Below are 23,798 nucleotides of genomic sequence, written 5' to 3' on the forward strand. Positions count from 1 at the left end.
TAACTCACTTGTATATCATATCGCGACGCGTCATTAGACGCGGACATTCTCGGTGCCACTCAAATGTTAGTTTGAAAGATTTGCTGGTGAGTTAAGCATGTCTAATCCATCTAGGTGGAAAAATAGTTCGTATCAAATTTTTTTAAAGCAGCAAGCATGTACTTGTTTGAATCTTAGAGTGTGTGCAGAGAGATTACACTTTTGCAGTCTTTCGGGTGCCATTAGCACATCTCAAAATCGGGTCATTACCCTATAACATAGATCACCTGTGCCAAAGTGTTGCGCGTTAAAAAAACGTCAATAGAAAATCGTTAAGTACTGCACATAACGCAGCCTGCCCGGTTTTCAGACGCTAAATGGTTTCTGAAATGACCGAGGGTCCGCCGAAGACGGTCAGGAGCTGTTGTCGCATAATGGGGCGCTTTTTTGGCTTAAGGTATTATTAACAGTCAGTCCTCACATTGGTCAGTGTTTCTGTCGTGTCATAAAAAAAGTAACTTAATTATGTACAAAAAACGCCATGCAGGATCTTATTTAGGTATTATTAACAGTCAGTCCTCACATTGGTCAGTGTTTCTGTCGTGTCATAAAAAAAGTAACTTAATTATGTACAAAAAACGCCATGCAGGATCTTATTTAGGTATTATTAACAGTCAGTCCTCACATTGGTCAGTGTTTCTGTCGTGTCATAAAAAAAGTAACTTAATTATGTACAAAAAACGCCATGCAGGATCTTATTTCTTTTCAACGTGGCTTTGGGGATGTACGAGCAAAAGGTACCTGGCGAAGGTAAGCGGTGACGTGTAGCCTGTTCTTTCAGAATGTCTTGTATGGTGCAACTTCGGATAACGACTCAGTACTTTTCAACAGATGGAGTGCGTGCTGAGTGCTTCGGAAACACGATGCAGTTTAGTCTGGGCACATATGGGACCACTTGGAATCATTTAGTGGTTGACTTTGTCAGTGAGTAGAACTGCAGTTCTTGCCACCGTCCTGCAAATGGCATGTAATCACATGTTCGTCCCCTCCCTAAATGTTTCAGATGGCACCGAGTTGGTTCAGCTCACACCGGCTCTGGCAGCGCAGTGTGGCTATAGCATGCAGACGGATCCCCGGGGTTATCCAAAACTCCTTGCGTCCTTACAGAGTTGCTTTACCCATAACATGGTAAAAGAATAAATCAATCGAATTCCAGGTTTCTGTGAGCGGAATGCTGCCTTCCAGCAAGTATCTATTGATCGGTGGGGGCGAAGGATACTTCAGCATTTTTTCTGTTGATAAGGCTATGTTAAAGCGCTCGTGTTAATATACGTTTTCAGAACGATGAACAGTTTCTGGCCACGGTGCAGTTCACAGTACATGGACTCCCTGCGTCGCCACAGACTGCCTTTACCGCATCCAAATCGTGCAGTCATACTTGGGTTTCTCGTGAGGTCGTGTGTGCCGCGAACTTTATGGAGGCAAGTAGAAAAACTGAACACATGCCTCTCTCCTCTCACGTAGAGCTTCTCATCTCTGGTCTTTCAGTCCCAGAGTCATGCTTTCTGCCTTTTGGGTAAGATAATTAATGAGAAGATAATTAAGGGAAGATCTGTTTCCCTTCTAACCTCAGGTGTGTGCTCATTCAGAGATGTATGATAGTGTGGTGGATGATTGATAAAAAACACACACGCAGAGGACTTGAGCTGTCCACCTGAGCTCAGTCCATGCACAGAGTTTGAGCAGATCTCATACACATTTCATGTAGTTATCTAGGGTGACCATATGTTCTCTCTTTTGGACCTAAAAAACGTGTCTGGCCGGGATTTGGCTTTTGCTTTCCACAGTCGGCGTTTGTTGTGAGTGCATTTGCATTGCTTTGACCTTCTTTACATCTCACCATCTCGCACTAATGGACCATCACGCCATAAACCCTGGTTAAACTGCATCTCATTCATTACCATTAACACCGCAGCAACAGCCAACAGACCTTAAAGCTGTAACGCCACACAAACTTGAATGGAAAGAAATAAGGTCATCTGACCACTGTTATTATACTAGCAGTTATTTGCCTTATGAAAGGCTGGCCTGCCATGTATTGTGGCAGATAAGTACAGATGCAGTTTCACATTGTAATGTCAAGCATCAGCCTTACATGTGCAATGACGGGAACCAAAAGTGATACACACTTAAATTTCCCCGTAAGTTAGGAGGGGAATGCATCGTGTCCCCACCCTCCCCCGGCCCTCTTTTGAAAACCAAAATATGGTCACCCTAAGTTATCTAAAGCCAGGTGGTAACTCACATCTGATAGGCAAATGTAATATTATGCTGTCTTTGGCATGTCCTGGGGGGTGTTCCAGAAAGCAAGTTTAGTGAAAACTTTAGTTTTTAACTCCGATCAAGTAGTAAACCTCCTATTAGAAGAGCCCTAGGGCTTTGTTTTGCTAGAAGAATGAAGCCATGGGGCTCCTCTATTAGGAGGTTTACTATGAGTTTTCACTAAACTTGCTTTCTGGAACCCCTCCCCTGGTAAGGTTGGTTGATGGTGCATCTTTGTGTGCTGTGAGGTCTTTATTTCTCTCCTTTAGGTGTCTGTCAGAAATCTACTTCCAGACCATAGTATTCAAACTCAGGATAAGATGGAAGCCTTTGACACTCAGCTTACTGTGGTAAATACTGCATATCAAGCTCTCGGAGTAAATACAGGAAAATCCACTCCCCTGTCAAGATATTGTATAATTACGAGAAACATTCCTCTTTTGCTGCCCAAAACAGCATGTCCCAACTAGTTTCAAGCTCTGGAAGATAATTGTCTTCACTCCAGAGGAGAAGTCCTTCCAACCTAAGGAGCTCCAAGCAATGGGCTATGGCGTCCAAACCTCTTCCACACGGCTGGTGATGAGGAGTCCATACAACATGGCAGAAACATACTCACAAGATGTATGAGCCCCAACTCCCAATCATAGCTCTACAGGGTTTTCTTTTTTTCGACACAATTGTAACATGTCCATGCATAATAGGTAGCTGGGATTCCCATGGAAGTGTTTAAAACCGTGACCCTATACAGAGACAGATGGATGATGACTGCAGTGGATGTGGCTGCTGCTTGTCCCACTGGTGAGTGTTGCGTCAGTTAGTTTTTTGCTCTTTTGGACACGAACTGAGATACAGCCAATGATATGAGTCATTTCTTTGCTTCAGACTTCATGATTCAAGGCACACTATTCCACATTGCTCTTGTCTTTTGTTTTGGATATTTATTTGTGATTCTTTGCTTTCCTATTTTGTTTTCTTTGGACTTTCATTCATATTTATTTCTCCACACAGGTGGAGTAGATTTCTCCGGGGATATGATTATTTGGCGCTTCCCTCGACAAGTATCTCCGTTGGTCAGTTCTGAAGACTTTGAAATCCTTGAGTTGTATCTGGAGATAGATGGCGTGAGGCTTGACACATCTGAACTGGCCACTACAAAATACTCTGTGTCTATCACAGACCTCCACATCATTGTTGAGATTCTAGTAGGAGCTCCTGGTGGATATTACAAGGTTGGTTCTCATCAAGCCAAATTATGTTTTGCTTGAGCGCTCTGGAACTAAATGTGGCTGCCTTCTACATTAGAGTCATGTCCTACAAGACCAGTATCACATCTGCTATACTATTGAACCCTGGCTTGAGCTTCTGTGGATGGAGGGGACTGATCAGACCAGATACAAGGTTTTCTTCCCCATGAAAACCCCTTTGATGATCACAGCGCCCTATGTCGTTGACAGTGAGTGTATCTTTTTGAAGGTAAGGACTAAAATTACTTGTGCTTGTACAAAGCTTTCATCGTTTCCTCTGGCTTTTTCTGACATAGACACAGTTGCAGAGCAGAGGGTGTTTGATGTGATGCTGGGAAACTTTCTTCCTGATGTGGAGCTGCTGAACATCCGTTTTGACACGGAAGTGTTGGCTGCAGCTGAGGCGAATGCCAGGGGATTCAACATCCATGAGAACAGATTACAAAATGGCTCCAAGATCTTCATACTCCAAGTGCCCTTCTCTGATCCTGTTGTAAAAAAAAGTGTATGCATGTGAATTTAGATCTTGATACTAGTCTTTGGACGTTTGGTTCTTAGTTTCCAGCTACCAACAAATCTGTGATGTGTCTGTTATAGAGTACCAGTCCAGAGGTCACAGTCTACACACTGTCTGTTATTTTTGGTTTACTCATCCTCCCAGAGAAGCAGGCCTTCTCACACCCGGCAGTGGTACAGGCTGCTCTAAAGGATGTTGGTGAGTCAGAGAGCCATGCATCTTTAACTGCTGGGCAAAAATAGTGGTAGGCAATTCTTTTTCTACAGAGTTTCAGTGTGGAGACAGACTTTTGCTTCTACCACAATGAAGTATATTTTTCTGCTAAACAAAGGTACTACATGGTCTGTATGTACAGGCTAGGAGCAAGATGTTGCGTACACTGTTCTACTGGAGTAGGGCTTTCCTGCCATCCCTGTGATTTGATTCTAATCACTGCTGTCATCTTGCAGTTCTACCCACAGTGTCTGGGACCTGTGACCAAAGGAACTATTATATTGCTTTGAAGTATGGAAGTAAAGGTCCTAACTTTGAGACCATAGTCGGTAAAAGGATATTGACCCCTGAGCTGGCTGAACAATACAGTTACCATGAAAATGGCACTCACTTCACCCTCATCATACCAGCCATGTCTCCAGATGTGGTCTTTGAGGTACGCTGGTGTGATTAGCCAGGTGGGGGGGAAGAACGGTGTATTTGATGAGCAGAAAATTATCAAGTACAATACTGAATGCAACAAATTGAACGTCCAAGGTACAACTCTTGAGGGGATGATACTTGCACAGCTAGTTAACTCGCTTAAATTGCACCAAACAATGACATGACTTGTATTCATAAAAGTAGGACTGATTCAGTCCGTAAAACGGTTGTCGTGCTCTGAGGCCTTTCAGATTTGCTCTAAAGTGTCCTTCCTTCCTTTCAGTCCGTTAAGGCATCTAACATGGGATCCAGACTCGACCTTACGATACACGATCCATTCAGTAGCCGGAATATATCCGGTTATTCTTTGGCCTGTATCTTCCATGCAACGATGGCTGGTTTGTATGAAAGATTTTCTTTCTCAAATGTTCCACCCTGCCCTATCTGATTCGAACAAGCATTTTCCTCCAGATTGTTTTCCCAATGGAACGGTGACCGCCTGGGTCCCACGGCTTAGTTCTGCACCAATTCTAAATCCTGAGGCACTTACGCTGAGGGACGACTCTTGTAAACCTTCTTACACAGATGATCACTTTGTTTACTTTGTCTTCAGTGTCAGCAGCTGTGGAACCTCTCGAAAGGTATACGGTTAATAGGATAATAATGCTGGTGTATGTCTAAATACAGGGGAAAAATAACTAACATTTGACATTTCCCAGTTCTATGATAACATCATGGTGTATGAAAATGAAGTGAACTGGGAGAGTGGAATAAACAAGCAGACTCAAACTCCTGAGGAACACTGGTAAGCTCCTCCCTTCCAATAATGCTGTTACCCTCAACAATCAGCTGATTGGCTGTTTCAAATGCAATTAGGTTGGCCATCTCCTGTCACTATGCCGTGAGCACCACACAGACCTTGGCATTTCACACCGGGCCACACGTTACTGAGCCACATGCCGACGCAGGCAAGGGGGAGCTGCTTGCCAGAATGAGGCTTTCTCAAGGTGGGGGTGAGATGATTTGGTGCACGTAAGCATGGCTAGATAATCTTTTAATCACTCGTTTCACTTCCAGATGGAACCTTCAGCCAGTTTTACTCCGATGAGGACTACCCGGTGTTGAGGTTTCGGAGTCAGCCTTTGTTCTTTGAGGTTGAACTGATGCAGTCTGCTGACCCCAGGGTGGCCATAGTCCTGAAGGACTGTTGGGCAACGGGCAATGACGACAGAACTTCCAAACCCAGATGGAATCTCATCGCTGACGGGTAACAGTCCCGGACTTTTTTTGTTTCTTGTGTGTCTGTACCTGTATCTGTACGAAAAACTGTTTACTGCCCTCACTCTCTCCTACAGCTGTGAGAATCTTAAAGACCCTGATCATGCAGTCATCCATCCTGTAGTGGCTGACGCCAGAGTCCAGTTACCCACTCACCACAAAAGATTTGAGATCAAGACATTTTCCTTTGATGTCAAGGAGGGCTCTTTGAATGACCCGGTAAATGTACACCCCTATTAGAATTTTGAATGCGTGTGTGTTAAGGATATCGTGGACAGGATGGCTCAACTCGTATGTTCCCATAACAGATATTTGCTCACTGTGACGTGGCCATTTGTGATTCTGAAAGCCCTGATGCACTGTGCAGCAGTCAATGTGTTGATCATCAGCAAATGGGCAGCAGTGATCACAAAAGAGGTGATGCCTCCACTCAGTTTCTCTATATTTCAATGGTTGTGTATTTCATTTTGTCTACAGTAATGCTCACCCCCCCCCCTTTTTTTTTTAAACACTCTCCTTTCCTCAGTTCGTAGAAAGATGGACTCCAGTGAGCTGGTCAGTGAGCAGCATGTGTCTTCTGGACCAATCATTCTAATGGGCAGCTGATTAACAATAAAGAGTCTCTGTTTCCTCTGTTCATTGTCTGTTTTTTGAATATTTACTTTGTGGGTCTGTCACTAACTTCATAACTGCTTTCTTGAGTGACATTTCCTCATTCGACATGTGAGACAACTCATACACCCACTCAGATCGTACATGCTTTCATCCAACAGCTACTGACTGCATCTCACAGCTTGGATTAGATGACCTAAAGCCTAAATATTTTCTCTTTATTACGTGTCAACCACACTTCAGAGCATCAATAAAGGAAAAACCATGGAGGATCTGTGATGATCATGTAGTCATTTAGGAAACCTAGATGCATAATGACTTCTGTATTTGTGTTTACTGTGGCATACAGTTTGTAATCTCCAATACCTTTGTTCTTTTGGTGTACTTAGTGCTGATCAGTGTCGGGCATTGCATCTGTGCTTAGGATTGAGCTGAAAACTTTGTGGCTCATTTGCTCATGTTCTCACCAGTGTTGCTGCTGCTGATCAAGGTCTTCTCAAACCTTCAGTTATGGTTATTTACAAAATCCAACACCAAATGCAATCAGTTCAGTGACGTCCAGAATACAGATGCTTCCTGTCAACCCAGACCAAATCGAGGAAATCAGTATCATAAAAATAAGTCACTGTTCTTTTGAAAATTTAAACACTGGACTTGCAACAGCATCAGAAACAACTACAAATCTCTGAGGGCACTCTTATGACAAAACACAAGGATATAGTTTACATGTAAGATTTCACATTTTGTGTATACAAGATGTGCAGTTAAAACCAAAGGACACAGGATAATATTGATTACTGCTCTGGAATCATGTGCTTGTGTCCTCCCTGAGCTGGGATGTTAGGGACAGAGGGAGAGTAGTCCTCATGTTTTGACTTTATTCATGACATTCAAAGAGTGCCCTTTTTAGAGCACTAAATACCTCATCAAACCTTATACAGATTTTCAATGCTTCCTCCATTTAATGATTTGTTCTGGCTCACTGCATCACTGTACTTTCTGGAAAATATGCTATTACAATTTACGCTGTGCAGAAAAGGCTGATGGGGTTGGGGCACAGGTTTACATCACATCTTTGTAATCATTCCTCAAATTTTCACTTGGTTTCACCATACACATCTGTTTGATGAAACTGAATATTAAGTAAATCTGTCATTGGCTAAAGTCAGTGATCGTGACGATAAAAAGGATTCATATAGAGACTAAATCAGAAAGTGTCGGTACTAACACAGAAAACCAGCTGCCATAGACGTTTCACAGAACACTTTATTCAGAAGGATGAATCAAGTCCTCAAAAGCAGAATCTTTCCTGTGGACATCTGTTTCCTCCTACCATAGTCAGTGTGTGTTGCACTTCTGCGACCTGAGGAGAATGGAAAAAAAAAAATAAATTATCTAATTTTCTTAAAATACTAATTAAGAAGAAGTGGCTGAACCATACCTTTAATGCTGTTTCTACCAGGCTGTGAAGCACACCGTTTACTGCAGACACCTGCGGTCTCTTTACCAGAATCACAAAGTACAGCGTCACAGTGGACGAAAATCTAAGCGGAGGAAGAAAAGTAAGTGATGTTGCATAAAAACCTGCTTACACTGTTTATGGAATCAGAATTACCTGGTCAGTCAAGACTCGCTCATCCCTGACAAAAGTAAACATTTTGACCTCAAAGCGTTTGTAGTGTGTAGGATACTGCACTCTGGTATCCGGCGTCACAGAGACCAGAGCCGTTAGATATTGGTCAGCAGAATTCTCACAGCTGTTAAAACAACATGTTCCATTTTAGCAACACACTACTTCAGAGGGACAGTAAATTCATTCACGATCAAAGCATTTTTAAAGTAAGAGGCCAAGTGAATTTTTTTTTTTTTTTTTTTGCAAATCCTCTGTTGAATGAATTACCCATCTACGATGAGGTCCCATCTTGGGGTGGAGGCTCTGTCTTCATGTAGAGTTGCCCAACAGTTCTCCAGGACAATCTCCATCCGAGGGTCGATGGACTGGCGAAGCTCCACTTCAAAGTATAGAGGTCGTCTCAAGTGCTGCACCACAGGGAATTCTTGCTCCGTATAGAACACATCATAAGACATGTCTGGGGAGACGTTCAAAGCCAGCTTAGCATATGCGTTAGTTAGGAACCAATCACACAAAGCCTCAAATCTGAAAGAGATTTTTGTACTTGACAGCCCAAAGAAAGTGAACAAATGATAAGGATGTTCAGTCCTAGCAAAACCTCAAAATACAGATGAGTTCGGCCAAAATGAGACTGTGTAGTAACAAATGACTTGAAGCTGGTACTGAAGTGTTGCAATTTAACGTAAAGGTTAATTTTCCCCCAACAAAAATGTTTCTGCTGGACTCAAGCAGCACGTTCCTATTCACTTGTGAACATGAACACATTTCTCTCAGACGCCGATACTTCCCTGTAAAAGATTTGTGAGGAAGCTAGTTTACCCTCTCATGTTTTTGCATATGTTGCAAGACAACCAAGGCAAAGGAAAATGCAGGTGCAAGCATGTTCTGAACATGCTTCAAAACATGCTTAACGGTTAGAAAATAAAATCAATGGTTTGGGCATAGGCCTCAGAGACCTGGCAGGGTCAGGAGTCTGGCAAACTTCAAAAGGGAAATGAGAGTTGGAACCTACCCTTGGCAAGCCTCATCCAGACTTGCAGTTCCCCAAAACCTACATCAGCTATTGGTTCATTGCTCATGGGCCGTGGGACAAAAGCAATCGTCTTGGTGTCATTGAGCAAGTAGTAACAGGAAACAGTCAGCCTAAATGCAACCAAAAAGGATGTCATGCAACAGTGTACACACACACACACACACACACACACACACACACACACACACAAAAATACCTACCGGTATTCTGGTTCAAGAGGACTGGTCCTGGATACACCCTTCTGAGCACCGGGACGTTTAACAGCATGTCCAGAACCATCTGAGATCTCATTTTGGTACATCACAACACCATCAAAGAACTGGGGTCAAGCATACAGTGATACAGTTTAAATCACCATGAAAATCAACCAGAGACCAGTATCTGAAGGTATGTCAGCCTTGAGTCTTACTGCTCTAGTGGTTCCACAGCTGGTCAGGTCAAAAGTGAAGTAAGCAAAGCGATCATTGCTGAAAGTGGGTCTACAGGAGGGATCCTTCAGAGTCAGCTGACTGGGAACCAGCTGAGGGACAGATTCAACCTTCACTGCAAGGGCAGTCATTGTCCCATTTGAGAGACACTCTAGGAGAACAGACACATTTAGGCAAAGTCAAATCACACAGCAGAGGGTAGGATATTCAAGGTATTGCCCACTGGCAGAGAGAAGTACCAGTCATCGTCATAGGAAACGGGCAAGCCAAAGAGAAGTCTCTGAGGATCCAGTTGTTGTTGGGATCAAAAAGATACAAATCTAATCTGCCCCTCACTGATGAAGGCTGGACCAGCTACAGGGAGAGAACAAGACAAAACAAAACTCTTACGCTGTGCAAGGGAAGTAAGCATGACAACCAGTCCCCAGGAAACAGACAGACAATTTAGTTCAATGTTACAATTAAAATAACTTCAGGGTAACAAGTCAAAAAGAAGACCATAGCGTACTTCAAATACCACATCAGAAGCCAGATAAGACACAGCAAGTGTCATGTGTGTGCTGTTCTCATAGAAACCATACTCTTCAGCAACCTCTGGAGATAGCTCCCTCTGTCCCACATAGGTTTTAAAGTTACTCCCGCGATTGCCATATTCCACTGTGACATAGAATCTCTCTTGATCACAAATTCCAGTCACAGTAGGCAGAACTGAAAATTTCAAAAAGGTAAAAGATACGAGTAGTTAGAAATTGCTTTACATACAAACTGTCCCATGCTACGAAAAAAAATAGGGACGGAAACACTAACCGATATCTTGAACAGTAGCCTCAACGAGAGCGGGGTGAGGGAAAGGTGTTTGTTCTGGCAGGACCATCAGACCGTACAGGAGGGGAAGTGTGTAGGTTGTGACCTCAGGGCTTGGATTCTGTTTTGTAAAATTAAAACCCATCGTTGAGCAAGCGGTAAAGGGGAGAAAAGAAATGTGCACATCATGCAAATCAAGCGCCTCCATACATACATGCTTCAAGACAACTGGATCAGAGAAGGGCACTTGGAGTGTGAAGGTTTTCGATCCATTAGACAGTCGGTTCTCCTGCACACTGATGCCTTGGGCATTGGCTTCGGCTACAGTCAGGACCCCAGTACTGAAGGTGATGTTTGCCAGCTCCACGTCGAAAAGGAATGTACCCAGCAGCACATCAAACATCCTAAGCTCAGGTACAGTTTCTGTAATTAGGATACGGAGAGGGGAGATTCTAAGATACATAACTGAACATAGGACAAGGGAAACTCCAAAGTGACTTACGATCAATGACATGAGGTGGCCTAGGCATTGGTGGAGTGGTGATGGGGAAGAGCACTTTGTATCTGGTCAAATCCAAGTCACCTTCCCGCCACAACATTTCAAGCATTGGTTCAATGGTGTATGTGATGTGGTACTGATAATCCAAGGCATGACTCTGAAGGGAGACAGTGTGCCAGAAAAAGTGAAAAATGGTGTGGAGTCAAAACAGTCAGCTTTTAAAATCCATCAATTTGTCAGAAGCCAACCTTGTAGTACCCATCAGGTCCCCCTATGGGTATCTCCATGAGAATCTGGGAGTCCTGCATAGACAGCACATAGCCTTTAGAGGCCATGCCTTCAGCATCAAGTCGCTTGCCATCAATCCCCATGTACACTTCCAGGATCTCCGGGACATTCAAGGACAGCGGGGTAATGTGTTGAGGCATATACCATCTAATCAGCTCATCCGTAAAAACAAGTCCACCTGCAACAACTCAAAATGGTAAGACAGGACTGCTGTACACACAGGTATGAATTATTGAATCATTAATGACACTGACCAGTGGGACAAGCAGCAGCTGTATCCAGCATAGCTACGGACCAACTGCCCTTGAAGTAGGTTGTTGCTCTGAAGACTTCCATTGGCACTCCATGTACCTATTGCATTTTAAAAAGAACAATCCTAACAAATCCCCTTTACTAAGGTTTCCAAAGATGACAAGTTATGTTTCTGAAATTCTCAGTTTATTAAGGGTATATCCACAAAAGAAAGCGATTTCCGGGTCCTCTCCATTCACGCTCCCAGTGCATGCCCACCCTTGATTACACTGGCAACAGCATCACATACTTTTGGAATCTATCAAGGCAGATCACACCATGTCATTTTAATTTAGTTTAATTTCAGTGAGCACTGACTGTCTGACACTAATGAAACATGACATTTTGTAGAGACCGACAGGCAGAAGAAAAAAAAAAACAAAAAAAACACAACAACAACAGATGAACCCAACCAAAACAGCTGGAAAGTTCTGGGGTCTTTCCTGTCCAAACAGATGTGGAACACTGGTTAACTCACATTCTCAGTGTATGTCTCAGGCGTGTTATAGGGGCTTCGCAGAACCAGTCGCGTGGCAGTAGCAGATATCCCATAGCCTGCTTTCAGAGCATCATCCAACAGCATGGCTTTTTCCTTTGGTGTAAAGAACACCATTCTCCAGATGTTGTATTCAGACCCAGTAGCCTGAAAAAGGATTTATTTTAAGTGACATCCCACTCACACAGTAACAGGCAGAGCCAGAGAATAGACCTACAAACCTCGTCAACAGCACTGGCCCACTGGTCATCTTCCATTTTTCCCCCATGGTCAGGACCCTCAGGCAGCCCAGGGACTTTTTCAATGTCAGGAGTCAGTCTGAATATAGACACCTTCAGAGATAAAACAGGATTTGAAATCTTAAGATTCAAGATTCGCTTTATTGTCCCACATTGTAGGACATTTGGTTCAGGCCTCCCCCCATGCTGTGTCCATGGAGAAAAAAAACAAAAACAAACAAAAACACACACATTCCACACACATGAAAGACAGGGTAAGACAGCTAAGAACATCAAAACGCACAGTTAAAAAAAAAAGAGGAGAGAGAGAGAGAAAAAGAGGCAGATGAAAATAAAACAATAGATAATAAAAATATAACAAATAATTTGGATAATGGGGGGTCTTAAACCTCAGCAGTGCTCACATTACAAATAGCCAGAGTGAGGTCCGTCAGTGCGGCCATAAAGTTTTTACCTCAATGTAGTTGCGGTCACAAAGAATCTCTCGAGGTGCCCACTGGTTGTATCTGCAGGTCTTTGTCACCACACGCTTGTCTTCCTCAGATTTGTGGTCTCCGTACATCCGAAATTGCATTCCAAGGTCAAAGACACCATCCTCCTGCAAAGAGCAAGGACACCATCAGGTACCAGTCAAATAAATAAATAAATTCAGACTAAACACAATCACTTACCTGATTGTCAGCAAAGCAGTTAAGCAGAGAAGCATAAACTTTAGTGTTGCCCCAGGGGTCAGATTCCATGCTGTAGCCACATTTAGCTGCCAGCCCAGGAGTTAGAGGGACAATTTGTGAACCATCTAAAAAGGTAGGCATATGGAGGAAATGGATCAGCCACTTCTCTTGTTAAAAATGTGGCACAAATCCCCCAGTCTGTCCTACTTACTCATAGCATCAATTTCAAGATGATTTCCTATAGTTAAGGATTTATCCAGCGTTACCCTCAAAACATTTCCAAGGCACTCTGTCGCCAAGCCAGTTCCTGCAGAGAAAGATATGATTTCCACATCGCAGGGAATTCACAACAGCCACATAAGAAGCAAATTTGGAATCTCTTACTTTGGTTGAAATTCTTCTGTGCAGATGCCACAGCAGTAACCATTAAAAGCCAGGGAAGGCTGACAGACACAGGAGAGCAAATGAGCGTGTTATAAATCCAAGAACCTACAGAGAATAATTAAAACACTAAAACACACACTCACCAAACTCCAAACAGGGGCGTCATACTTGGTTACAAAATTATTTATCTGTTTTGGGGTCAGCTGACATCAACCTAAACCACCACAAAAAGCCACAAATTCCCCTCCAACCCACAAATGGAGACTGGGTGCAACACCTTTGCAGCAAATTTATGGGCAAATGAAGCACAGGGCACAGAACACAGGTGTCACAATTTAAATGGATTTTCAGGCTTGAACTGGACAAATCAGCTGCAACCTGAGACCAAGAAGAGCATTCATTGGTAGGTTTATAGTTGGTCTTTGAATGTGGGTTAAGCCCAACCTTTAGGCCTAAATGGTGTGTCCACATGCAGGTAAAATCAGTCCTAAATATGCACTGGTTATTTGTCGGGGTAAAAAGGGATTACTGTAACTGAACAGGTTATTGGATGACACCAGGGGTGATGTGTAATGACGTACTCAGTTATTGTACCTCAGCGGTATATTGGCGGATTTGCACTCTAAAAACAAAGGCAACTTTCAGTTTGTACCCGACTACATACATCTGTAATAATATATTTTCACTCCAATACATTTCTGCTAACAACTGTTACTCGTTACCTGTTTCACATGGCACGGTCGCGTGGTAACCGACTGGACGCGAGTAGGAATACCACTAGCCTATGCCACCTAACTGATGTGAATGCACGGAGACACGCGTGTACTCCACAGCGCAGAACATAGTGCGACACCTGCATACTACTTATCGCCAGTGTGAGAACATTGGCTGTCGAACGTCGAAACAAAGTAAATGCTATCTTGCAGCAAGCTGGTCTACTAGGGAAATGTTTGTGAACGGAGATTTAAGGTAGATACGTTTACAATACGGTGACATACTTTGAAATATTAATTGACCTTTAGGCTGCTGTACTATACATTCCATGGTCATTTCTCCTTGCCGTCGCTAATCGCTTAAAATACCGAAGAGTAAGGTAAACCACATTTGGGTTGGTTTCAACCGTCAACTGTAATCAGCGGTTATTCGTCTACGTTGTTTAGTGCAAACATGCAAGTGATGGTATTTTATTCATACGTTGTTCGTCTTGTCTTTTGAAAACTTTAGTACTCTAATAGCCTTACAATTTACGGCTCTGAAGTTGTTGTTTTTTTAATTTGTGCGTTTCTGACATGATATTTCCACCTTCTGAGATTCAGGTAATATATTAATGCATATGTTAACAGTTAGTGGCTTACATTACTTTTCCGTATAATATATTCGCTCATCAAACGGCCAAAAAAGGCAACTATATAGGCCTACCAGGATTTCTCAGTTAGGTAGTTAATTAGAGTCAAGACTGTCCAACAGACCCTCTCAAATCAAAACATAAAGATGAACGTTCACCAACTCAGACACTGATATTTGGACTGAAAATGAAGCCTTCTTTATTTTTATTTTAAAGACATTAAATAAATAACACATCATCTTAAAAACAAACAACACGTTTTTGTAGTTTTGATCAGTCTCACCTTTTACATGGATAGCTGAATCAAACTCACCATATTTCAAATTAGCAAATATTTGCGGAAGACGATGTGCTATTTTGCTGTGTAATGGGGTTCTTTACGCCGTTTCGCGTGAGTTCACCCCCGCGCGCTCTCTCTCTCTCTCTCTCTCTCTCATTAGGTGATGGAGTTGAGCGTAATGCAGAGAAGGCTGAGATCGGCAGATTATCCTGCAGCTACAGCAGAAGCCACTGACGGGTTTTCTCATGCGCCCTGAAGGACTGGCAAAGCAAACAAGCTTTTATTATCCGCACATTTAACTTCGGTCATTAGCTGTGGGTTTCACATTTAATTAGACAAAAGAAATCCACAAATACATGAAACATTTGGTGTAAATCTGGGAACTGAAGGAGGTCACTGGGAAGATGTGTGTTTGATTTATTTATGTTTAACTATCATTTATTTAACACCACAGTTATTATTCATATCCATTTTCACAAGTCCCCTGTTTCTAGACCTGTCCTTCTCTTCCTCTGACCACCCTGGGTTTCACTTTGCTGCACTGATGCAGTGATCACTTGGTTAAAAAGACTGTGATCATTTGGTGAAAAGACTGTGATCATTTAGTAAAAAAAAATCAGAGATCATTTGGTGAAAAGACTGTGATCATTTGGTAAAAAAGACTGTGATCATTTGGTAAAAAAAAAATCAGAGATCATTTGGTAAAAAGACTGCGGATCTCAAAGGAGATGTAGAGTGTGACTGAATCCATGTTATTTCAGCAGGAGTCCCCAATCCCAAATCTGCCATTATCCAGCGCTATTCCCAAACATTCCAGAGATACTCCTAAATACTCCCACACTATTCTTGAATATTCATCTGCAAAATTAATGTTCAAAAATCTTACAAGTCTTTTTAAAGGACAACTTTGTACATGAGTAATTTGCTGTAGATGAAAGAGGCGTTAGAAATAGAGCAACGATTAGAAATTCCCATGATGCCTGACCCGCAGGTCTGCTTGGCACAGGATTTGGAAATGGAAAAGGTGTAGGATCCCTCTCAACGGAGAGAAAAACGTAAATGCACGTTTCCTCAAACCCAGTTTTTAAGGTTTATTAGGCAGAAAGATGTTTCCTCAAACCCAGTTTTTAAGGTTTATTAGGCAGAAAGATGTTTCCTCAAACCCAGTTTTTAAGGTTTATTAGGCAGAAATGTGGATCTGAAGAGAAAAAAAATGTTAACTAATATTTATGAACGACTCCAATGAGATGTTTGACATAAGACATAAGTCTCCCTGTCAGATAATTATGACTCAGTAAGCATTAAATAATTCAAGTCTTTAAATTATGAATTTGACTGATAAATTATAAGTTGAGGGCATGTACGATGATGCTGAACATTAAATTTGAAACTTCTAATAGTTTTTTCCACCACGGCATCCTCTCCCTCTGTGTTTTTGCGAAGACACGGATGACCTGTGAATTTGTCTGAGTGTCTCTGAGGCCTGTCTGTGGATGACCTGTGAATTTGTCTCAGTGTCTCTGAGGCCTGTCTGTGGAGGTTTGTGTTGTCTCAGTGTCTCTGAGGCCTGTCTGTGGAGGCTGGTCATGCTGTCTCAGTGTCTCTGAGGCCTGTCTGTGGAGGTTTGTGTTGTCTCAGTGTCTCTGAGGCCTGTCTGTGGAGGTTTGTGTCGTCTCAGTGCAGTGTTGGGAGAGATGCAGGCAGAAAGGCATAGAACCAGGACCCTTCATAAGCCCATGTGACCCTTCATAAGCCCATGTGACCCTTCATAAGCCCATGTGAGGTACAGAGGTGCAGAGCATCCATTTTAAATCAGTCCAGTGTCAGCCTTGGCAATACCAGTGTTTTGGCTTGTGACCTACATGATTCTCTAACCAGCACTTATTCAAAAACCTGTGGAGGAAAATTCATATAAAACACGTGCTGAAAAACTGTTACTAAGGTGATTTTAAGATACTATTAGCACTAATTCAGCTCATGTGTGTGGATCACTCTTTCTTGGCAGATCAATGAAATGATCCTGAGGACATTCAATAGCCTCTCCTTTGTTTCTCTTCACGGTCAAGTCTGGTTTGCTCTAAGCTTTGTCTGGCGTCTTCAAAATTAGAGTTCAGTTCCAGCACCTTTCGGAAGTCACTCTCTGCATCTTCAAAAAAACCTGCACAAAACAACGAAAACAAAATACTGTCTGTGAGGACTCGGATGACGATAGTTTAATGCAGAATATTTTTTGGCATTTTCAAATGTTTGTGTTAATCTGTGATCTGTGAAAATTGTGAACATATCAGACCACATTTCCACACACCTCACCTCTCCTCTCCTAATGCCTTAACAGAGTGGACCGGGTTCAGAAATACTGGGTTCTGATACTCATTCATTATCTAAGCTGCTTATCCTGATTAGGATCGCGGGGGGTGCTGGAGCCTATCCCAGCGCTCATAGGGTGAACGGTGGGGAAACACCCTGGACAGGTCGCCAGTCCACCGCAGGGCAGACACACAGACAAACACACTCACACACAGGGGCAATTTTAGTGTCTCCAATTCACTTGACCTGCATGTCTTTGGACTGTGGGAGGAAACCGGAGCTCCCGGAGGAAACCCACACAGACACAGGGAGAACATGCAAACTCCACACAGAAAGGACCCTGCCCGCCTGGCCGGGAATCGAACCCAAGGCCTTCTTGCTGTGAGGTGACAGTGCTACCCACTGCACCACTTTTCACTGCTTCTGTATTTTAAAGAACTTCTGTCTCACACTCAGCATGCAAATTTAAGCAGGTTTTGCATGAGTTTGAATGAATGAGATATGGACTTGCATGCATGTGTGTTGTGTCAGTGGCTTGGAGCCCAAGACAAGTTTCCCTGCAGGAGAGTAAAGTATACCTTAACCTTAACCTTATCTGTGAATTACACTGATCTATGTCCTCCTTCAAAATGGATACACTCCTCCACCTGTTACAGAGACTTCTCTCTCAACCTCTTCCTTTAGTTAACTCTTGACTATTGATTGCATGAAGGTTAAGTTCACACTAATTTAGTCCATACAAGTAAGTAGGATCCAGGCAATATAAACAGGTTAATACAGGTCTTACAGAGTCAAATTTGATCCTGGTCTACATAGGGGTTTTTGGAAGTAATGGGCTTCACACACAACATACACACAACACTGACATTATTCTACAAACCTCAGTATACACACAACACTGACATGACTCTGAGATATCTGGACTTGGCTGACCTCAGGACCCTGCAAAAGTTTGCAGATTTCCTACGTGACAGTATCGATCAGTTTGACTCACCGAGTCTGTAGCGAATCAGTCCTCTGTTATAAAACGGAACTTCAAATTGGCTGTTTACTTTTATCGCAGAGGTGTAGTCATCCATCGCCTCGTAGAAGTCCACTCGTAAATATTTGATCTGGCCACGGTTATTGAAGGCGACAGCAAGGTCGTTTGTGTCACATTTACTGAAAAGAGCAAAATGTATTCTTAGCTGGTAAGACGGTAATCGAAACCAGATCAAATGAGTGAGTGATGTTAAACCTACGTCAGCAATGAGTTCTATTTCAGTGAAGCACTGAAAACTGTAAACTGGTCATTTTTCCAGTTACCTTGTTTCGTTGCATGACTTGATGAACTGTGTGTATAATTCTTCTGCCTGTTTGAAGTTTTTGTTGTTGAACTCTGCGTGAGCTTCTTCTAAGAGAGATGATTTGTCTCTCTCCATTTTTGAATATTTAGTAAATTATGCTCCCGCAAACAGGGGGTAAACGTTAACTTCCAACCATGTCAAGACTCACGTCTCACACGTTTCCGCGTTTGGCCACGTGATGTTATCGGAGCGTTCCGCCCATCGGAGAGATCGAAGAGGGAAAGTCGGGATAGTTTTTATCCCTCACGTTCATACAGTGCACTCTTGTGGTTGTTAGTGGTATTGCAACTACTTTGCCCAGTTGAAAATCTGTCTCCAAAGAAGTTGGAAAAAAAAACAGAAGAAAAGACGAAACAACATTGTAACTTCAGTGCAATTTACTGAAAAATGATCATTTTGTGCTTTTGAATAGAGTGACATAACAGGGTGGAAAGAGAGAGTGTGTAGGAGAGATGAAAGGAAGAGTGATAAGACACAGAAAGTGTTGACTATAACAGCAGGACAGATGAAAGGAAGAGTGATAAGACACAGAAAGTCTTGACTATAACAGCAGGACAGATGAAAGGAAGAGTGATAAGACACAGAGTGTTTTGGCTATAACAGCAGGACAGATGAAAGGAAGAGTGATAAGACACAGAAGTTTTGACTATAACAGTAGGACAGATGAAAGGAAGAGTGATAAGACACAGAGTGTTTTGGCTATAACAGCAGGACAGATGAAAGGAAGAGTGATAAGACACAGAACGTTTTGACTATAACAGTAGGACAGATGAAAGGAAGAGTGATAAGACACAGAGTGTTTTGGCTATAACAGCAGGACAGATGAAAGGAAGAGCGATAAGACACAGAGTGTTTTGGCTATAACAGCAGGACAGATGAAAGGAAGAGTGATAAGACACAGAGTGTTTTGACTATAACAGCAGGACAGATGAAAGGAAGAGTGATAAGACACAGAACGTTTGGACTATAACAGCAGGACAGATGAAAGGAAGAGTGATAAGACACAGAACGTTTTGGCTATAACAGCAGGACAGATGAAAGGAAGAGTGATAAGACACAGAACGTTTTGGCTATAACAGCAGGACAGATGAAAGGAAGAGTGATAAGACACAGAGTGTTTTGGCTATAACAGCAGGACAGATGAAAGGAAGAGTGATAAGACACAGAACGTTTGGACTATAACAGTAGGACAGATGAAAGGAAGAGTGATAAGACACGGAACGTTTTGACTATAACAGCAGGACAGATGAAAGGAAGAGTGATAAGACACAGAGTGTTTTGGCTATAACAGCAGGACAGATGAAAGGAAGAGTGATAAGACACGGAACGTTTTGACTATAACAGCAGGACAGATGAAAGGAAGAGTGATAAGACACAGAGTGTTTTGGCTATAACAGCAGGACAGATGAAAGGAAGAGTGATAAGACACAGAGTGTTTTGGCTATAACAGCAGGACAGATGAAAGGAAGAGTGATAAGACACAGAAAGTTTCGGCTATAACAGCAGGACAGATGAAAGGAAGAGTGATAAGACACAGAAAGTTTCGGCTATAACAGCAGGACAGATGAAAGGAAGAGTGATAAGACACAGAACGTTTGGACTATAACAGTAGGACAGATGAAAGGAAGAGTGATAAGACACGGAACGTTTTGACTATAACAGCAGGACAGATGAAAGGAAGAGTGATAAGACACAGAGTGTTTTGGCTATAACAGCAGGACAGATGAAAGGAAGAGTGATAAGACACAGAAAGTTTTGGCTATAACAGTAGGACAGATGAAAGGAAGAGTGATAAGACACAGAACGTTTCGGCTATAACAGCGAGGTCGTATATCTCCCGTGTCTGAGGGAAGAGGCGGTCGTAAAACCCAACACGAGCGTCCGACCCCCACGACCTCGTCTCAGGAATTAAATCTGTGTGTTAACATTTGTTCCATGTTCTTGGTCTGGTTGGCTGTTTACCGCCAGAACCTTCCAACTCCACTCAGACTTTTGTTGGCAAACCTCAGAGTTGACACGGGCGCTTTGCCACAGACGTACAGACAAGCCTTTCAGAGTTTCATTTCCAAATCACATCTTACTCTGTTTGCTCTGAAACATCAGTAAGTTGTCAGCCTTCAGTAAGTTGTCATTAATCACTGCTCCTCCTGGAGTTTTTTTTATGTAATTACAGATGAGCAGATCTGTACAGTACTTTGGCACATAACTCTGGCTTTGAACTGTTACGTGCTGAGTTAAGCCAGAGATCATCTCCTGTCTTCATCACCTGCTCTCAGGCACCAGTCAGCTCCAAAATTACATGCACCTTTGATAAAGAGAAACTTAAAAAAAGCAACATAGATAATAAGCTATATTTAATGTAAATCATATGGAAAAAATGGTTTAAATTTTTTAGGTGATGTTTTTTAACAAGTAATATTTCTTAAAACCTGTTTTTAAAAAACTAATGATGTGTATGAAAAACATCAACACAGTCGCTTCCCGGATACAGATCCATCAGTCTGATCACTATGGTTACAGACGCCGTTATTGTGTTGTACTGTAGGGTGAGTAAAAACAGGGAAAAACTGCACTGTACTCATGTCATGCTAACAAAGCGTCCTAACATGCAGCCCTATCCACTGGGAAAGAGATGAAAGGAAAGAGAGCTGGTCTTTCTTCCGCTAAGACCCAAATATTGGTGTTTGCTGTGAGAATTAACACAGACAGTCAAAGTCTACTCTAAGTCAGAGGCCAGACTGGGCAAGCAGACACCACACCACAGTTCCATTTTGTCTCCTAGCAACCAGGGCAATGTTTTCAGTTTTTGATCTTCCAAGTGTAAGATCGTATCTTTAGTAAATATGTCTCTGTGAGGTATTTATTCATGTAAAGATACCTATGAATGATAGCAACAGCTCAAATTCAAACCTCGGAAAAAATGGGGGTTTTTTTTCTGTATGCAAGCAGAGCTGACATAAGCGGACATGCTTTTGCATGGACAGTAGGTATGGAATACATTATTGATTCAGGCACATCTCACTGGAGTGGCAGACAGTCAGGCATCTCAGTGCTTACTGACTGTCATTAATGATGTGGACTGGTGTTACACAGAAATGTCTCCTCCATCTCAGTGCTTACTGACTATCACTAATGATGTGGACTGGTGTTACACAGAAATGTCTCCTCCATCTCAGTGCTTACTGACTATCACTAATGATGTGGACTGGTGTTACACAGAAATGTCTCCTCCATCTCAGTGCTTACTGACTATCACTAATGATGTGGACTGGTGTTACACAGAAATGTCTCCTCCATCTCAGTGCTTACTGACTGTCATTAATGATGTGGACTGGTGTTACACAGAAATGTCTCCCCCATTAGATAGAACTCACCCTCTGTTTGATGTGAGACAGTTGTGTTTGACAGATCAGCTTGATTGGAGAGAAACGTAGATTTATGTCAGGAGTAAAGAGTAAAGAAATCTACACACAAGCAAACTATGAATAAACCCCCACACACTGTGTGACATGCAGGTCACCTTGGCTGTTGCTCTTTCACATATTTAGTGAAGTAATGCATCCTGGCCTGGTTTTTATGAATCCAGTGTCACAACTTCATCATCATATTTGGAGTTTTATTGAGTAAAGATTTTTTCAGTTAATTTGTCACATAAATTGTCGATTTTTATTCTAAAACTGGTGTTAGTTCTGGTTCAGCATTATGAGCGGTTTGAGTTCAGGGTTCCCAGTGGCTGAGAAATGCTTATGGTCTGTGCAGTTCTGCATTTTCACCATTTGGACTCACACTGAAACTCAGGTCTGTGCATTTAGACATTTGGACATTGAAACTCAGGTATCTAGGTTTTTTAAAACATGAGCATTGCCCAGTGCTCTCTGATCACTCTGGTAGTTTGGTAACATGTTAAAAAAATGTACACTGATTTCAGGGTTTATGTTAACAGCCCTCCTCCTTGACCAAGGCACTGGCAAAAAGACCAGGAGCTGGTCCCTGGGCACCGCCGGCTGCTCCTGGTCCATAGTGTGTGTGTCTCACTGCTCTAGCGTGTGTGTCTCACTGCTCTAGTGTGTGTGTCTCACTGCTCTAGTGTGTGTGTCTCACTGCTCTAGTGTGTGTGTGTCTCACTGCTCTAGTGTGTGTGTGTCTCACTGCTCTAGTGTGTGTGTCTCACTGCTCTAGTGTGTGTGTGTCTCACTGCTCTAGTGTGTGTGTCTCACTGCTCTAGTGTGTGTGTACTCACTGCTCTAGTGTGTGTGTGTCTCACTGCTCTAGCATGTGTCTCACTGCTCTAGTGTGTGTGTACTCACTGCTCTAGTGTGTGTGTGTCTCACTGCTCTAGTGTGTGTGTCTCACTGCTCTAGTGTGTGCGTGTCTCACTGCTCTAGTGTGTATGTGTCTCACTGCTCTAGTGTGTGTGTCTCACTGCTCTAGTGTGTGTGTGTCTCACTGCTCTAGTGTGTGTGTCTCACTGCTCTAGTGTGTGTGTGTCTCACTGCTCTAGTGTGTGTGTGCTCACTGGTGTTGGGATGGGTTTCACTGCTCAGAGGTTGCACTTCACTCCTCAGTGTGTGTGTGACAGATAAACTTCTTCTTCTTCTTCTTCTAATCAAATGCATGTATGGGTGAAAAAGGACCTAATATCTTAATGGCACAGTGAGGAGTTTCTTAATTAAATGTCCTTATTTAAGTGATTAATTAACTGACTGGTGTAATTTCCATACAGAGAGAAAAGAGACAGAGATATGAGACATGGAGTGATGTGTAAAGTAGATTTATTGTGACAGGATTTTTCCTGCCAAAGTCAAACTAATCCATGAAACCAAACACTCTTTAACTAAAGAGTCAACTGTCAAACAGCACTAAGGTAAAAGATCAGATGGCCTGAAAAAACAAAGAGCAAAAATGTCTACTATGACACTTCTGTTACAAAGAGAATTTGGTTTAGACATCAGCTCACATGTAAAGAACCAAATTTACTAATTAGTAGTCATACTATACTAATACCATAGAATCTTTGCCAGCAGTAAGTCTAATGCAAGTGTGCTGCATTCTTACATTTTCTCTGGTCATAACAACAACAAAAAAAATACAAAAAAAAAAGGTTCCAAGCATCCATAATCTCATATGTGTGTATGTGTGGCTATACATTCATTGTTCAACATGAAC

The 23,798-nt window shown here is 42.4% G+C and overlaps 4 protein-coding genes across 4 annotated transcripts; 1 reads left to right on the top strand and 3 right to left on the bottom strand.

Moving 5' to 3' along the window:
- Nucleotides 1–761: 761 nt before the first annotated feature.
- Nucleotides 762–6,582, top strand: LOC115818325 (uncharacterized). Its single transcript, XM_030781678.1, has 18 exons — nucleotides 762–789; nucleotides 1,043–1,167; nucleotides 1,320–1,460; nucleotides 2,571–2,648; nucleotides 2,779–2,922; nucleotides 3,003–3,099; nucleotides 3,310–3,530; nucleotides 3,604–3,754; nucleotides 3,842–4,050; nucleotides 4,143–4,260; nucleotides 4,512–4,711; nucleotides 5,157–5,339; nucleotides 5,418–5,506; nucleotides 5,572–5,705; nucleotides 5,776–5,965; nucleotides 6,054–6,195; nucleotides 6,285–6,393; nucleotides 6,503–6,582. The coding sequence occupies exons 1-18, from the start codon at nucleotides 762–764 to the stop codon at nucleotides 6,580–6,582; spliced, it is 2,439 nt and encodes an 812-aa protein (XP_030637538.1).
- Nucleotides 6,583–7,382: 800 nt separating this feature from the next.
- Nucleotides 7,383–12,201, bottom strand: LOC115818326 (zona pellucida sperm-binding protein 2-like). The gene is made up of 15 exons (XM_030781680.1): nucleotides 12,043–12,201; nucleotides 11,528–11,624; nucleotides 11,234–11,451; nucleotides 10,989–11,142; nucleotides 10,701–10,909; nucleotides 10,490–10,607; nucleotides 10,191–10,390; nucleotides 9,922–10,036; nucleotides 9,664–9,833; nucleotides 9,455–9,573; nucleotides 9,234–9,364; nucleotides 8,489–8,678; nucleotides 8,204–8,345; nucleotides 8,030–8,132; nucleotides 7,383–7,420 (listed from the first exon to the last, which is right to left on the bottom strand). Exons 1-15 carry the CDS (start codon nucleotides 12,175–12,177, stop codon nucleotides 7,383–7,385), a joined length of 2,139 nt encoding a protein of 712 aa, XP_030637540.1. The 5' UTR covers nucleotides 12,178–12,201.
- A 23-nt stretch (nucleotides 12,202–12,224) lies between these two features.
- On the bottom strand, nucleotides 12,225–13,520 carry LOC115818327 (uncharacterized). Its single transcript, XM_030781681.1, has 6 exons — nucleotides 13,498–13,520; nucleotides 13,355–13,413; nucleotides 13,182–13,277; nucleotides 12,971–13,095; nucleotides 12,754–12,897; nucleotides 12,225–12,392 (listed from the first exon to the last, which is right to left on the bottom strand). The coding sequence occupies exons 1-6, from the start codon at nucleotides 13,518–13,520 to the stop codon at nucleotides 12,225–12,227; spliced, it is 615 nt and encodes a 204-aa protein (XP_030637541.1).
- Nucleotides 13,521–16,073: 2,553 nt separating this feature from the next.
- Nucleotides 16,074–18,751, bottom strand: ttc32 (tetratricopeptide repeat domain 32). The gene is made up of 3 exons (XM_030782274.1): nucleotides 18,592–18,751; nucleotides 18,281–18,447; nucleotides 16,074–17,137 (listed from the first exon to the last, which is right to left on the bottom strand). Exons 1-3 carry the CDS (start codon nucleotides 18,705–18,707, stop codon nucleotides 17,010–17,012), a joined length of 411 nt encoding a protein of 136 aa, XP_030638134.1. The 5' UTR covers nucleotides 18,708–18,751; the 3' UTR covers nucleotides 16,074–17,009.
- Nucleotides 18,752–23,798: the final 5,047 nt, after the last annotated feature.

This window comes from Chanos chanos, chromosome 8, assembly GCF_902362185.1.
Source record: "Chanos chanos chromosome 8, fChaCha1.1, whole genome shotgun sequence".
In the NCBI taxonomy this organism is placed as follows: domain Eukaryota; kingdom Metazoa; phylum Chordata; class Actinopteri; order Gonorynchiformes; family Chanidae; genus Chanos; species Chanos chanos.

What these genes read in the sequence shown, in the direction of transcription:
- LOC115818327 (XM_030781681.1), bottom strand. Translation starts at nt 13,520, where the DNA reads ATGACGCCCCTGTTTGGAGTTTG. An exon ending in ACAGAAGAATTTCAACCAAA is followed by an intron (nt 13,278 to 13,354) that starts GTAAGAGATTCC and finishes CTTTCTCTGCAG; the next exon opens with GAACTGGCTTGGCGACAGAG. An exon ending in TCTTGAAATTGATGCTATGA is followed by an intron (nt 13,096 to 13,181) that starts GTAAGTAGGACA and finishes CTACCTTTTTAG; the next exon opens with ATGGTTCACAAATTGTCCCT.
- LOC115818326 (XM_030781680.1), bottom strand. Translation starts at nt 12,177, where the DNA reads ATGGTGTTCTTTACACCAAAGGAAAAAGCCATGCTGTTGGATGATGCT. An exon ending in GGCTACTGTTCAAGATATCG is followed by an intron (nt 10,391 to 10,489) that starts GTTAGTGTTTCC and finishes TGAAATTTTCAG; the next exon opens with TTCTGCCTACTGTGACTGGA. An exon ending in GTTTCCTATGACGATGACTG is followed by an intron (nt 9,834 to 9,921) that starts GTACTTCTCTCT and finishes CTGTTCTCCTAG; the next exon opens with AGTGTCTCTCAAATGGGACA.
- LOC115818325 (XM_030781678.1), top strand. Translation starts at nt 762, where the DNA reads ATGTACGAGCAAAAGGTACCTGGCGAAG. An exon ending in TGGAATCTCATCGCTGACGG is followed by an intron (nt 5,966 to 6,053) that starts GTAACAGTCCCG and finishes TCTCTCCTACAG; the next exon opens with CTGTGAGAATCTTAAAGACC. An exon ending in AGGGCTCTTTGAATGACCCG is followed by an intron (nt 6,196 to 6,284) that starts GTAAATGTACAC and finishes TTCCCATAACAG; the next exon opens with ATATTTGCTCACTGTGACGT.
- ttc32 (XM_030782274.1), bottom strand. Translation starts at nt 18,707, where the DNA reads ATGGAGAGAGACAAATCATCTCTCTTAGAAGAAGCTCACGCAGAGTTC. An exon ending in AAGTCATGCAACGAAACAAG is followed by an intron (nt 18,448 to 18,591) that starts GTAACTGGAAAA and finishes TGCTCTTTTCAG; the next exon opens with TAAATGTGACACAAACGACC. An exon ending in ACTGATTCGCTACAGACTCG is followed by an intron (nt 17,138 to 18,280) that starts GTGAGTCAAACT and finishes TGTTTTGTGCAG; the next exon opens with GTTTTTTTGAAGATGCAGAG.